The sequence below is a fragment of the Bison bison genome, unplaced genomic scaffold (assembly GCF_000754665.1).
Source record: "Bison bison bison isolate TAMUID 2011002044 unplaced genomic scaffold, Bison_UMD1.0 scf7180017864135, whole genome shotgun sequence".
Classification (NCBI taxonomy): domain Eukaryota; kingdom Metazoa; phylum Chordata; class Mammalia; order Artiodactyla; family Bovidae; genus Bison; species Bison bison.
Genome location: NW_011494707.1, coordinates 5,216,397 through 5,231,022, shown reverse-complemented (window position 1 = coordinate 5,231,022; position 14,626 = coordinate 5,216,397). Strand labels below are relative to the sequence as shown.

At 38.9% G+C, this 14,626-nt stretch overlaps 1 protein-coding gene across 1 annotated transcript in view; it reads left to right on the top strand.

Moving 5' to 3' along the window:
- TIPARP (TCDD-inducible poly(ADP-ribose) polymerase) overlaps positions 1 to 13,833 on the top strand; it is a 27,761-nt gene extending 13,928 nt beyond the window's left edge. The window contains exons 3-6 of the mRNA XM_010839871.1: positions 4,381 to 4,549; positions 5,860 to 6,020; positions 10,803 to 11,081; positions 11,760 to 13,833. Of these exons, the coding sequence (XP_010838173.1) occupies positions 4,381 to 4,549; positions 5,860 to 6,020; positions 10,803 to 11,081; positions 11,760 to 12,207 (1,057 nt within the window). The 3' untranslated portion in view covers positions 12,208 to 13,833. The remainder of the gene's footprint in view (positions 1 to 4,380; positions 4,550 to 5,859; positions 6,021 to 10,802; positions 11,082 to 11,759) is intronic.
- The last annotated feature ends 793 nt before the right edge of the window (positions 13,834 to 14,626 follow it).

Below are 14,626 nucleotides of genomic sequence, written 5' to 3'. Positions count from 1 at the left end.
CAGCACACAAAGCTCTTCATTATCTGGCCCCAGCCAACCTGTTCAGTTCAGGCTTATCTGTTACCATCCCGCTCACACACACAGACACCCTGACCTCCCACATGAACTGCATGTGCTGCTTGCTCTGGATTGCTTGAGCCGCGCTTGGTTGGCTTCTGCACATGTCAGTCACTCTGCATGTGGTGTCCTGCCTCTCGGGGTCTGCCTTGCGGCTGGCCAGACCTGGCTCTCATTTCACCTACTCTGGGACACCTCCCTTGACCACCTTCCGTGACCCTGTTCCCAGCAGTTAGGCCTTCTGCCTCCGGATTGTTCCCAGACCACCTTTGTGCCACACTTTACACTGTGCCACAGAGTTTGCTTGTCTTTTTCCCCACTGACTTTTGGGCATTTTACCTTTTTCATCTTATCCTGGCCATAGCCCAGCACTTAATCATTGTGTCTACTTACGATTACTTTTGTTTGTTGTCATGTTTCTTTCTTGGTTTTGAACAATTTGTAAATAGAGAACTTGTCTAAAATGGTTACATTCTCCTGAGCTCCCAAACACATAATCCCAAGAACTATTTATCCAGCGAAGGGATTCTGTCCTAATTTCTGGTTTATTCAGCAACTGTTTCTTTAATAGTTTTGGTTTCCATTCCATTCCATTCTGTCATTTATATGGCAGGCCCTTTTTACTTTTTAGGATCTGACATACACATTCGAGAACATATGATGGTGTAGGTGTTGGTACACTGTGCGTTGATACTATATGTTATGTCATATAGTATGTCTTGACATACTATATGGTATGTCAAGATATTTGTTGAGTGGGAAGAGAGTCATTGTTAGTAAGCATCTAAATTATGAGAATGGGTGTTCTCTTCAGAATTTTTAATTAATTTTGCAAAATTCTTACATTGGTATGTGTGCTGGTGTGTTTGGTGAAGCATGTTGACACAGAATTGTTAATATTTCTGCAGTCCGGTCTCCTTCCCATTAAAGCGAAAATCACCCATTGGCTCACAATTCTTTTTTCTAATTTATTGTGATAAAGTTTTATTTTGAGTGAGTCCAGATGGATTGATTCAGCCACATGATATATTTAACTAAATCTAAAGCATACTGCGCAGTGGCTGTCTCCCATTCTTGCTCTTCTCTGGCCATCCCTCAGTCAGGCTGTCTGTAAGTCAGACAGGGTTCCCATCTGCCAGGATGACTGCACCCTGCTTTTAGGAAGCCCTGTCTCCTCTCTCCAACCCCATCTCTGGCACTGTCTCTGCTGCTCAGTTAATACACATCCTGTATTGACCACTTTGACCTTTTACCTCCATCCTGTTGAAGTGAAGTGTTAGGTTACTTAGTCATGTCTGACTGTGATCCTGTGGACTGTAGCCCACCGGGCTCCTCTGTCCTTGGGATTCTTCAGGCAAGAATACTGGAGTGGATTGCCATTCCTGTCTCCAGGGGATCTTCCCAACTCAGGGATCGAACCCAGGTTTCCTGCATTGTAGGCAGATTCTTTACTGTCTGAACTACCGAGAAATCCCTATTTCCTATTAAACTGTTCCTAAAATTCTTTCCCTTACAGAAATTTAGCTTTCTCTTACAGAAAGCTATCTTGGATTGATTACCTTTATGCATTCCTGGAGCAGTAGCCACCTCCCTCCCATAATGCTGCACGCATTTTCTTTGTCCTCTCATTCCCAGAATGTACTTGTGTTAGATAGGCAGATGTACTGCTTCTTTGGTTTTAGATTTTGTTAGTTTTTTCTCTCTTGAAGCCAGGGACTACATCTGTTTGATTCTTTGTGTATTGCCTAAAACAGCCCACCCTCGCCATTTCCATACACACGACTCATAACTGGTTTCTGATAATACAAAACAATGGTTTGATAAGAGTGGTGAATGTTGAACATTTGGCTTTCATGTTGGATGAATTTTATACTGATGCAGATTGAAGAGAATAAAAACTCTTGGCTTTGGATTTTTTAAGCATTCTCTGTTTAAGGGAGAGCAGGTGGTAAAATTAATCTTATAAAAAGATAATTTAATGTTTTTCAAATTTGTTATTTTGTCTCTGTCAAGTCTAGAAAATCATATTGAAAATCAAATAGAGCTAAAACAGTACTTTGATACATCAATCCACAGAACAGTTGATTGTAGTAAATTAGGATTTGTCATAGAAATTTCATAATGCCCAAAAGACTGAAGTGCTCAGAGAATGTAGCAAAGGCTGCAGTTTTAGATGCCTTTCTCATGCAAATCATTATCTATGAAGTCTTAATAACATAGGCGTAAACAGAAATTGCTAGAGAGATGTCTAGAATAAAATCTGATACTTTAACAGCAAAAAGCATTGGCTGTTTATAGTATAATGTATGTTAACGTATTAACTGCACTACTAAGAACTCCATAAAGAAAATACTGAGGATTTGTTGACTCATAATTGGGAACATTTACTGGGAAGTAAACTTAAAGCAGGAAAATCTGTTTAGAAACTGGAAGTGAACTTAAGATGAAGAAAGAGGTTAATATCTCTCCACTCGATAACATCAGATTGTCCTAAAATTAAGGGAAAATTGTTTAAAGCAACTTGATGTGAAGTTTCAGTATAGGAGTTCCAGGTTTCAATATTTTTCTTTTTTGTAGAATTTCCCAGAAACGTTTTTTTTTAAATTCTGGATTATGTATTCCTATTTACCATAAATAATTTTAAACAAAGTAGTGTTCAAATGTGATATAAACCGCATTTTATTGTCTTCCTATTTCACACTTTAAATTATATGTTCTTTTTAAGACTACATCCTGCTAGTTAGGATGAAATTAGGCATTCTAATCCTCACTTGGAATTAAGTAAGAAATTAGGGTTTGGGGAAGTTCTTTAGGACTTTTTAAAGGAACGTAACTGCTTTTTACAAGTTATGTGCTCCATGGCCGCATCAGTTCGTATATGACTTTGAGTTTTTTGATTTTTGTTTTTTTCCCAAAGAGAAGCTAATTCACAAATTATGAACATTGGGGTGGAGGGTAGGAAATATTTTCTTTCCCTCACATTTGCCAGGAGTGTTTAGTGAGAGATGTTAATAGGTATTCATAGTAAAAGGGAGAGTATTGTCATAGGTTTGGAAGAGTACTTTCTAGCCCTCATCATGGTATTGATACTTCAGTATCTACCTTCACATATTTACGGGACAGAGGAGTAGATGCAATAAGTAAATTGTTTAACTCTGTGTAGACAACTTTTTCAGACTTGACCACAGAATGTTTTTTTGTGCGTAGTACCTATTTAACAGTCCTTGGAACAAGTATTCCAAGGGCAGAGTCTGGAGTTTCACAGTAACCAACAAAACCCATAGGTCAAAATTCATACCCTTTTCAAAATCCTAATTTATGACAAGAAAACATGTCAGTTATTGGGAATATCTGTCCAAACACCTCGATTTCATATGAGCCAGTTTCGAGTGCCACTGGATCTGGAGTATCTGGATGTGTGTTAAAGACATCCATTTAGAAATCTGTGGTAGAAAGAATGAAACAATGCATTTAAAAACTTAGTCACTCTGTTTATAGCTGTGATGTTATGTTTTCTTGAAATATACACAAGAAAAATGAACATTTTGCCATTAATGGTTCAGATGAGTCAAACACTAGATGAAGTCCCATTAAAAAAGAAACAAAAATTTTTTGTACCATGCTTTATAAATTTAAGTGATTCTGATTTATATAGTGGGACCTCCTCCTCCCCAATAAAGTATGGATGCAGCAGCAGCGGACCATATAACAAAATGACAAAACTATTCTCATAGCTGAACGTTATGATCCAGACTATTTTTTCGCATCATATTTTGTCAACCTTTTTTTTTTCCCCACCCACAGGATAAAAGATGATGTTAGGTAGATTAGCAGTACTTGCCTTATCTGAGGTCATTTTATTTTTCCTATCTTTCATCAGGCAGTATTGTGTATTCCTATGTTGGCTTAGGTGAACTGATGCCTCTGAAAAAAAAAAGACAGGCTTCAAGAGAAGTTTCTTTTGTGTCTCTCTCTGCTTTCCATGTCAGCTTCATCCAGAGCTGACTCCCTGATTGGTTGAGACCAGGTTTGGCTCATCCTACTGTGGTGGGAAGAGCAGGACTGTGTTGATTGGTTCAGGCCAGTGATGCTGTAGGATAGACTCAGTCCCTGCTCCATGGCTTGGACATTTTGGTCTTGTTAAGAAAAGACATAAAGGAAACGGGGAAACCACTTACAATGATATCTTTTTACTCCAAACAAAACAAGCTTTGAAAATTCTACAATATACTAGGTATTTGTAATGTCATATGAGATGTTTAGGTATTTCTGTTTTGCAAATGTACTGCTATTAACAGTTCATTTTTTCTTGGGTCTTTTTAGAGGACAAGAATTTTGGGCAGATTTGAATGCCATGAATGTGTATGAAACAGCTGAATTTGACCAACTACGAAGGCTGTCCACACCACCCTCTAGCAATGTCAACTCTATTTACCACACAGTCTGGAAATTCTTCTGTAGGGACCACTTTGGATGGAGGGAGTATCCTGAGGTATTTACAGAATCTTTTTCCAAAAAGTACATTTAAATTTTTTTGTCTTTCACTGTTCCTTTATGACGATGACTAGACAGAACCACAAACCAGAGAGCTTATGGATATAAAATTGAATCTTGTTGACAGTGAGTAATACTTTTCTCTCTTGATTTTTCTGGAAATGTATTTTTTTCCCGTTAATTTCTTGGAGCTCATAAATAGAATACCATTGTTATCAGAGAGAAAATGCTTTTCCCAGTATCTTATTACAATAGGGACCAAGTATTTACTGTGATAAGTACTCAGACTCAGTGCCAACTTTGGAGTAATTTTAATGAGATGAACACTAGTGTAACTTTTGGCTATATCTGGCTCCTGGTGATTGGATCATGTGTTACACTATTAGCATTTTAGAAGACTGGGGAAATCAATTGCCCTTAAGCCCCTGGAAGAAGTACTTGAAAATGTTTATTGAACCATGTGGTCAAGCAAATCAGTCATTTAAAATTCTGTCACAAGTGCACACGTATCCTTAGTTTGAGATGGTAAGAATAGTCCATCCATTACACAGTGAGGTTTTAAAATGATGGTAGTTTACTTTGCCTCTGAATGAGAATTCTGAGTCACAATTAATTGCCCTGAAATGGATTTAAAGATTAATTTCACATTCCAAAGATCTGACTTCTTTAATTGGTTAAATTCATTTCCAGCATTACAAAAAGGGAGAACTGACTTACCTACCTTAGATTTTCTTTTAAGGAAACAGCAAAAGAAAACAACCTAGTATGTTAATTAGTGTAAAACACAATATTGAGTTAAAATTTCTTCTTAAGTTGTCACTAGTATCTAGTATCTTCTGAAGAGAATAGAGGCTGTTTAAAGTATATTTGGATAGTCCAGTGTAGTTGGAGTGTCTTTGTGTTTTTACTCTTGAGAGGTTTCTTGGGTTTGGAACTTAATTGATTTATGTAAGCAGTATATACTACCATCTTTAATCTTCTTCTGAAACCCTCTTAAGGAATAGAAACAATAAAATCTCCAGGAAATTTGTAAGGCCTTTAATTAGGATAGACTTAACCCTTCACATGTTTCATAAGGTGGGAAAACCATGAAAGCATCTTTCTGTTCTGCATCTTAGAAAAAAATAAAATTCCTGCATATAACAGGAAGTAATTTGATTCACTGTACTTTTTGGCACTCTTCTGATGTTAACAGCAAAGTTAACTATTTTTACCTTTTGTTACATTAACATTTTTCCTGTCTTATAGTGACTGTTTATTGCTTAACTTGCTGTGTTTTTTCTTTACCTTCTGTTTTCTCCTCCATAGTCTGTTATTCGATTGATTGAAGAAGCCAACTCTCGAGGTTTGAAAGAAGTCCGATTTATGATGTGGAACAACCACTACATTCTCCACAACTCATTCTTCAGAAGAGAAATAAAAAGGAGACCCCTTTTCCGTTCCTGTTTTATACTGCTTCCATATTTACAGTAAGTGTCCAGCAGAAATTCTCACCCTCCATTTTATGTAAACGTACAACTTTTAATGCCAAAAAGACTTTAAAAGACTAACTTTATTATCTCTAAAATGTAAAATTGAGTTATTCTTTAGGTTTAATTCTTCCAAAAATAGAGTTCAGATGAGCTATAATTAACCCAGCACTAAAAGAGTGAGCATCCTCTTGCATTTTTTTGGACTAGAAAGCAAACATTTTTCCACAACTAAAAGTAGTTCTGTCTAGATTAAGTCAGTGTTTGCATTTGCCTCTTTCATGGAAGATTAAGACACCCTTCCATGTTATGGAACTGTTTTCTAGGCCAGGTAAATGGCCTTGGCAAGTAGAGATTGTCCCTCAAGGTAGGGTTCTCCATTCGGCTCCCTTCAGTGAATTTGCGTGGAGCCGTGGAGAGAATTCACCTTTTCAAGCAATTTGCATTCTCATTTGCTCAGTAAGGCCCATTTTCCTGTAATACTCTGAAAGTACCTGTCATACTTCTGGGTTTGAGACTGAAGTCATCCTTCTGAATTAGAGGTGAGCTTTCCTTCCAGTTTGCCCAGTGCCATTTTTCTTTTCTTTAGAGAGCCTACTGGCACATCTCCATATTTGGCAAAAGCTGGGGCACATTGCCATTAGCAAGGCCATCTGAAAGGTAGTGTCTCTAGGGAAATCATTATCTACTCTAGTCAGGTAGATCATATTTAAAGCTTGATTTTTAAAATACAACTTGGTTTACTTGGCTTTATGAACTGGGGAGATCTAGGGTAATAGTGGTTGGCATCTTACATTCTTATTAGTAGTTTATTTCAAGTCCAAAGTGTGTTTTTCGCATATCATTATGGTAGTCTTAATGATCCTAATTCTGAGATTGCAAAAGGAACATTAAAAACAAAATATAAACAAAAATCCTTGAAATGCTCAGTACCTAAAAGCAGTTTGTCAGTAAGGCAGATTTTAGAAATATATGTTTCTAAACTTGAGGTAAATATGTGCTTTCTTCTTAGTTTAGGTGTGAAAATTTTACCCTGTGTTTTTTTTTAATTAGAAACTAATAAAAATGCCGTTCTGTAATTGCACTAGCACAGCTGGAGACAGTGTCAGCGTCCAGTAGCTAGGAACATGCTGTCCTCCTAGTGAGACAGTAGAGCTCATCAGTGAGACCTGCAGCTTGGCATGCTGGGCCAATCAGGCATGATGCAGCTTCTGAGTGAGAGGAAGAACGCTCGTTCAATGCTGCATTGTTGGGAGAGTTTTACGGAAGAGTGAAAATTGATTTGTTTTGATCCTAAGACTGGCAATTACGGAATACCCTTCCCTTCACCTTTTTTTACTCTTAAGCTTGTTTTGTAGAAGTATGAACTGTAAAAATAGTATGAGCAGTAATAGAGTTAATGCCACAAATATGGCCTTCCTATTTATAATGTTGGCTTACAAGAGAACAAAGAAAGTCACTCTTTTCCTTTTCAAAATTTCCTATTTTAGTCTTCTTATCTGGACCAGTAATCATCAGGTAAAAAGTAAGAGCTTAGCAAATCAAAGAGATTATGCAGACATTTCAGTGCAAAAAGAGTAGAGCAGCAGCAAGTTCACCAGGGTGTGATGGTACATGCAGCCATTGCGTTCCTGTCTGCCCTAGAGTCCAGGGCTGGCCTAGAGGGGAGAAAGAGGACAAGGACCAGTTCCAAAAACAGATTTCAGAAATGGATTTCTAGAGAGACCATGATCTTAGTCAGGAAGAAAGTTTTGTTTTGAAGTCTTAGTAAGTGCAAAGAGTCCAAGAAAATCATAGGTGTCAAAAAGGCTTTAACTATCAGGGGATCAGAGATACCTAAGAATTGGGAATGCTAGAGTAGGGAGGTGGGGGTGGTGGTGCAAGCTTAACTCATGAGTTTCCTGCAAAGTTGGCTCTTTTTAAAGGGTTTCCCTGCTTTTTCCCCACGTCCAGTTTTATTAACATAATTGACATAAAACACTGTATAAGTTGAAAGTGCACAGCATAATGACTTTATATATATTATAGAATTATTACCACAATCAAGTTTAGCTAGTGTTTCTCATAGTTAATTTTTTTTCCATGTGCTTGCTGGTTTTTAATAGGGCTAGTAAAAACAGAAATATTACTTTGCCAACAAAGGTCCGTCTAGTCAAGGCTATGGTTTTTCCAGTGGTCATGTATGGATGTGAGAATTGGACTATGAAGAAAGCTGAGCACCGAAGAATTGATGCTTTTGAATTATGGTGTTGGAGAGGACTCTTGAGAGTCCCTTGGACTGCAAGGAGATCCAACCAGTCCATCCTAAAGGAGATCAGTCCTTGGTGTTCATTGGAAGGACTAATGCTGAAGCTGAAACTCCAATACTTTGGCCACCTCATGTGAAGAGTTGACTCATTGGAAAAGACCCTGATGCTGGGAGGGATTGGGGGGCAGGAGGAGAAGGCGACGACAGGATGAGATGGCTGGATGGCATCACCAACTCCATGGACATGAGTTTGAGTGAACTCCGGGAGTTGGTGATGGACAGGGAGGCCTGGCGTGCTGCAATTCATGGGGTCGCAAAGAGTCCGGACATGACTGAGAGACTGAACTGAGTAAAAATCTTATTCTTGAATATTCTTAGAATGCTTGAGCTAAACACACAAATACCAGCTTTCGAAGTTTGGAAGTCCATTTCAATTGACAGGACATCTGTCCTGTGCAGTCACCTCATGGTCTTGAATAAGGCCTGAGACCCAGAAAGCAGTGATCCTCAGCCTTTCTGGCACCAGCGACAGGTTCCATGGAAGACAGTTTTTCCACAGACTAGAGGGGTCAGAGGAGGAGAAGGCAATGGCACCCCACTCCAGTACTCTTGCCTGGAAAATCCCATGGACGGAGGAGCCTGGTAGGCTGCAGTCCATGGGGTCACTAAGAGTGGGATACAACCGAGCAACTTCACTTTCACTTTTCACTTTCATGCACTGGAGAAGGAAATGGCAACCCACTCCAGTGTTCTTGCCTGGAGAATCCCAGGGACGGGGCAGCCTGGTGGGCTGCCGTCTATGGGGTCGCACAGAGTCGGACACGACTGAAGTGACTTAGCAGCAGCAGCAGGGGTCAGAGGAAGGTTTCTGGGTGATTCAAGCATGTTACATTTATTGTGCATCTTATTTTTATGATTATTATAGCAGCTCCGCCTCAGATCATCAGGCATTAGCTCTGGGAGGTTGGGGACCACTCCCCAAAAGGATAAAATTAATTTTTACTTCATCACTGAAGTTAGGAAATGTCATTCAGAATGGCCAGGGGAGGGAAGGAGAGTGATAAACGGTGACCTTAGATTAGGAGAATTCATTCTTCAGAGGTCCTTGAGTACATGCTCCATAGCCTTTGACTGACTCTGGCTCTCTAGAGAAGGCTAGGTATGTGGGAAGCTTGCAGTGTGTCACTGGAATACCTATGAGCTGAATGTGAAGCTTCCGTTTGGTGAACTGATTTCCAGGCAGGAATGGCAGAAGAAAGAGGAGCCGTCTCTCCTGGTGTCAGTGCCAGGTTTTCAGTACAGCTGTGACCGCCTATAACCTATTTTGGGCAGAGTGGTTGGGAGAAGCTTACCTTCCTCCTTCAACCCAGAAACCTCTGTTGGTAACATCAACCCCTAACAATACTGGGAAACCTGGTGGGTTAGGATTTAGACTCTTCACAGAGCAGGAATAGAGGGAACAGCTAAAAATAAGGAGATTACAGTCTGTGTTTCCTGCCATTCCTCTAGAATAGTGACGGCTTTTTAAAGAGTTATGTACCTGTCAGAATTTGATTAAAGCAGTGGGGCCTCTCTTTAGAAAAATGTACCAGACAGGAAAGGCTCTGGAGGAATCTGTCAGGTCTTTGTGAAAATGCTCCAGAAGAGAACTGGCAGGCCTTCTTTGCCCTGAATCTGACCATCAGGGTTAGGATTCCCTTTATCTCTGCTTGTTTCCTTTTGCTCTATTTTGAAAATGGCCCAGAAATAGGATTTAAATCATTTAATCAGGTAGGAATAAGTACGTGCTTGTCTAAACTCATCCTTTAGAGTAATAGACCTGAATTTAAGGTTCAAGGATAGTCTAGTGTCTAGGGCTTAAGATAATTAGCTCTATCTTAAGCACATCTAAAGCTATAAAATTTGAATTGTATTGATGGTTTTGTTGTTATATGTGATATTTAAAACTGAAGCAAATGCCAAATGTTAGCTTTCTTTTGATGCCTACTCCATGATCTATTTGTTTTTATACAAAAACTAAAAGTATAAGCTTTTTTTTTTTTTAATATTTTCTGTCGTCTCCCTGTAAGCTCCCTCTTACCCACCTGCCTCACTGTCTCCATTCACTATGCTTCCCCATCTAAGTAGCCTTTAGTAGTGATACGTTTTCTGCTTAGTACAACAAAGTTTGAGGAACACATACAAATTGTTGTTACCTTGAAATGGAGTGTAACTATATAGGCAAAAGAGGAATCCAGGACTCAGGAAAGATATTTATAAATTGGCACTTGCTTACTTGCCTTGCAGGAGTACATTCCAGAGTTTTCTCCATAAGGAAGCCGGGGGGAGCTAATAATAGGTTATCTGTACAGTGTTCACTCTAAGGTTTTTTTCTTTCCTTTAATTGATAGCATTTTCTATAATTTTTTAAACTATTTTATATTGGAGTATCAGCCAGTTTTTTAAATATGCATTTTAGCTATTCAGATGGTAATGTTAGAGCACTGTAATGTGAGTTGGACTTATGCTGAGGTTTTCCTCCCTCTCCCTTCCAGGACACTTGGTGGTGTTCCCACACAGGCTCCTCCACCTCTTGAAGCAACCTCCTCATCGCAGATCATCTGTCCAGATGGGGTCACCTCAGCAAACTTTTACCCTGAAACTTGGGTTTATATGCATCCTTCTCAGGACTTCATCCAAGTGCCTGTTTCTGCAGAGGACAAAAGTTACCGAATCATCTATAATCTTTTTCATAAGACTGTGCCTGAGTTTAAATATAGAATTTTGCAAATATTGAGAGTCCAAAATCAGTTTCTTTGGGAGAAATATAAAAGGTGAGTCAGCAGTATGAAAAGTTCAAAAGAGGTTTTCTTAATGTAGTTAATGATAAATGCAGAACATAATAGGAAGGTCTTGCATAGAACTTAATGTCATATTTTTTCTTACATTAACTCATAATTCTCATAACAGACCTTCCAAGTAGGATTATTACAGTCTGCATTTTACAGAAAGAAAACTGAGTCACAGAAAAGTTAGATAACTTGCCACAGGTCATACAGCTAATAAGATATGGTGCTGGAATTTGAACCCAGGCAGGCTAGCACCAGAGGCCTTGTTATTGATCATTTTATGGTGCTGTATTTCAAGTCAGCCACAAATTAATGTAATTCGGTAGAGGGGAGCTTGCATGTAGATTTGAGGAACCTCAGAATTGAGAGACTTTCAGGTTGGTGGAATTAGGTAAGGAAGTCACCCTGAGAAGGTAAGCTGTGAGAGCTAGATTTGAAATGAAAGAGCAAGTGAACAAATGGTTGGTGGAGCAAAGAGGGAAAGTGCTTTTGTCTGCTGTGCAAAAGAGGGGTTTAAACTTACAGTATGATCTTTGATGATATTTTTGCCCTTGAAGGCTATGTTAACATTTCCTCCCCATTGAAACCATAAAGAGAATATCATGCCTATTAAACTGATTATACCTTCCTTCTTCTGAATTTCCTGTCCACTTTTTGCATTAGGAAAAAGGAATATATGAACCGGAAAATGTTTGGCCGTGACAGAATAATAAATGAGAGACATTTATTTCATGGAACATCCCAGGATGTGGTAGATGGGATCTGCAAGCACAACTTTGATCCGCGAGTCTGTGGAAAGCATGCTACAATGTTTGGACAGGGCAGTTACTTTGCAAAGAAGGCAAGCTACTCTCACAACTTTTCTAAGAAGTCCTCCAAAGGAGTCCATTTCATGTTTCTGGCTAAAGTGCTAACTGGCAGATACACAATGGGCAGTCACGGCATGAGAAGGCCCCCTCCCGTCAACCCTGGCAGCGTCACCAGTGACCTGTATGACTCTTGTGTTGATAATTTCTTTGAGCCTCAGATTTTTGTCATTTTTAATGACGACCAGAGTTACCCTTATTTTGTTATCCAATATGAAGAAGTCAGTAACACTGTTTCCATTTGAAAAATCTTGGTACTGCTAAATTATTTGTATAAATTCAGTCCAGCATTTGTAGCAGGTTTTGGATGGGTGGGCAGAGTAGGGAACAGCACTGGAAATAGGGCAGTTTTAAGACCATTTTTTTAAGTGCTAGAAAGTAAAAAAAAATTTTTTTTAAGAAAAACACAAGTTTTAAAATGACCACTTATTCTTTAATTATTTACTAATTGTTGTTACTGTACTCAGTGTGGAAAAGACTACGGATTGCATACTCTTTTCATTCACACCTGTACATTATAGGCAGCAATGTTATTAGAAGCATTTTTAATAAAGAAACGGAACAGCCTAACTAAATGTGACTTAAGCCTGGTAGAAGTTTGGCCAAATGGAGGCTGTGAGCAAATGTGAGGATCCAGTTTATTTACAAAGATTAAAACTGACTGGAACTAGTACTACCATATTTACTCTGTCCAAAGCACTGCTGCTGTGGTGTAGGATGAGTTTATGGCATTCTAGTGGGTGGAAAGAAATTTCTGTTTCTATCAGTAGGACTGAAATATGTCACCCTACCACAGAGTTAAATCAGTGACTTTAACTGTTCTGCAGAGTTTGCCTGAGAACTCAGTTCTGTTTAGAGAAAGTAAGAGAAAAAAAGAACCATTTGAAAAATTTGTCACCAGCAAAATTTTTCATTAACTAGTTATATAAAATGTGGTTCTTCTGTTAAACTTCAGCCTTAGAAAACTCAGTCTCTCATTATCTATCGTCCACCCCAGTTTGAAGGAGTTGGGCACCTGATTTGGTTAAAGCCAGTCTTAAGAATTAAAAGTATTACTTTTAGGGTTCCAGACATAGGCCCTGACTGAAGGTTTTAGAGAAAGAAATAATACATCTGTAACTGAATTGGTTAGAGTTTATTAGTATACTTTGCACAAAGTAGATCTCAAAAAAGTATTTGTTGACATGGCAATATTGTTAAAAGTGGACCCCCACCCCTCTGCCTGCTTTGCCAGGTGTAGCTGGGTTCCCTGGTCAACTCTGTATCTTACACTACTTCACAGAAACACAGACTTGGAAATTGTGCCACTGGCCCAGCAGGAGCAGTGTTAGGAGACCGGGCCTCTGCCTGAGCTGAGAGGTAACTGCTCGGTGTACTTTGCCTTAAGCAAAGCAAACAGACCTGGATTTACAAAAGTGGAAGTGGTTGTTCACAAAAGAATTCACTATGGAACTCTTTCAGATTCCAAGCTCTCCTAGTATGTTTGCAGTTATTTCATTTATACACAACTCTTCAGAAACTTCTGTGTTGTTCAAAGCAAGATCTATCCTGATGTCTCAGTGACTTGGCCTGTTTAAGCACTTACCAGGGCTTCCACACAGTTATTTATTTTGCCCTTGTTGATCTTTTTGTTTGCTGCCATTGGCATGAAATAGCCAGCTGAGGCTGGGTTAGTTGTCCTTTCATTCAGTTGTAACTTGTAAACCAGTAATTCCCAATCTTTTTCAAGTTAAGACATCTTACTGTTGCTTATTTGGTTTTATGAAACTTGTTCCTTTTTTTCTCCCTAAAGGAAAAAAAAAGCTTTATGACATATTTATTTTTTTAATAAAACTAAAGCAAAAATAAAAGTTCTGGTAATTCTTTAAAAACTTTGTTGTTTTGGTTCTCTTTGAGACAGCTGCATTATGATCTGTAAATGCTGGTCATTTGCGTGAATGAATGTGTGATTGAATGACTGAGTGAACAGACCTAACCAGAAACTGCTGCCTAAACACTTGTGCTCTGAGAAATCAGCAAAAAGTGCATTATCTGGCAATTGACTTAAATCACAAGAGAATAGTAAATATTTTGCAGGTAAGCACTTGAGGGAAAGGGATAAGTTTTATATTAGCAAACAGCAATAGTAAAAAAAAAAAAAAAAAAAAAAAAAAAAAAATATATATATATAACCAGATTGTCCCCTTCAGAAGGTGTTGAAGGAAATATAAAAAGGAAGTGTAAAAATTTCATCCGCTCTCAAGCACCTTGCTGCTGCTGTTTGGCCACTCAGTTGTGTCCCACTCTTTTGCAACCTCATTAACTGTAGCCCACCTGGTTCCTCTGTCCATGGAATTCTCCAGACAAGAATACTGGAGCAGGTTGCCATTTTCTTCTCCAGGGGAATCTTCTGTACTCAAGGATCAAACAGCTGAGTGGGTCTCCTGCATTGGCAGGCGGAGTCTTTACCACTGAGCCACCAGGGAAGCCCCTCAAGTGCCTTAGCTGCTTTCAGCTAACCTAAAGTGACCTGACTGGTAAAGAAGCCTCTTCAATGTACTTTCTCTCCAGTGTGATTTTTAAATTCATGTATCAGATCAGATCAGATCAGGTCAGTCGCTCAGTCGTGTCCGACTCTTTGCGACCCCATGAATCGCAGCACGCCAGGCCTCCCTGTCCATCACC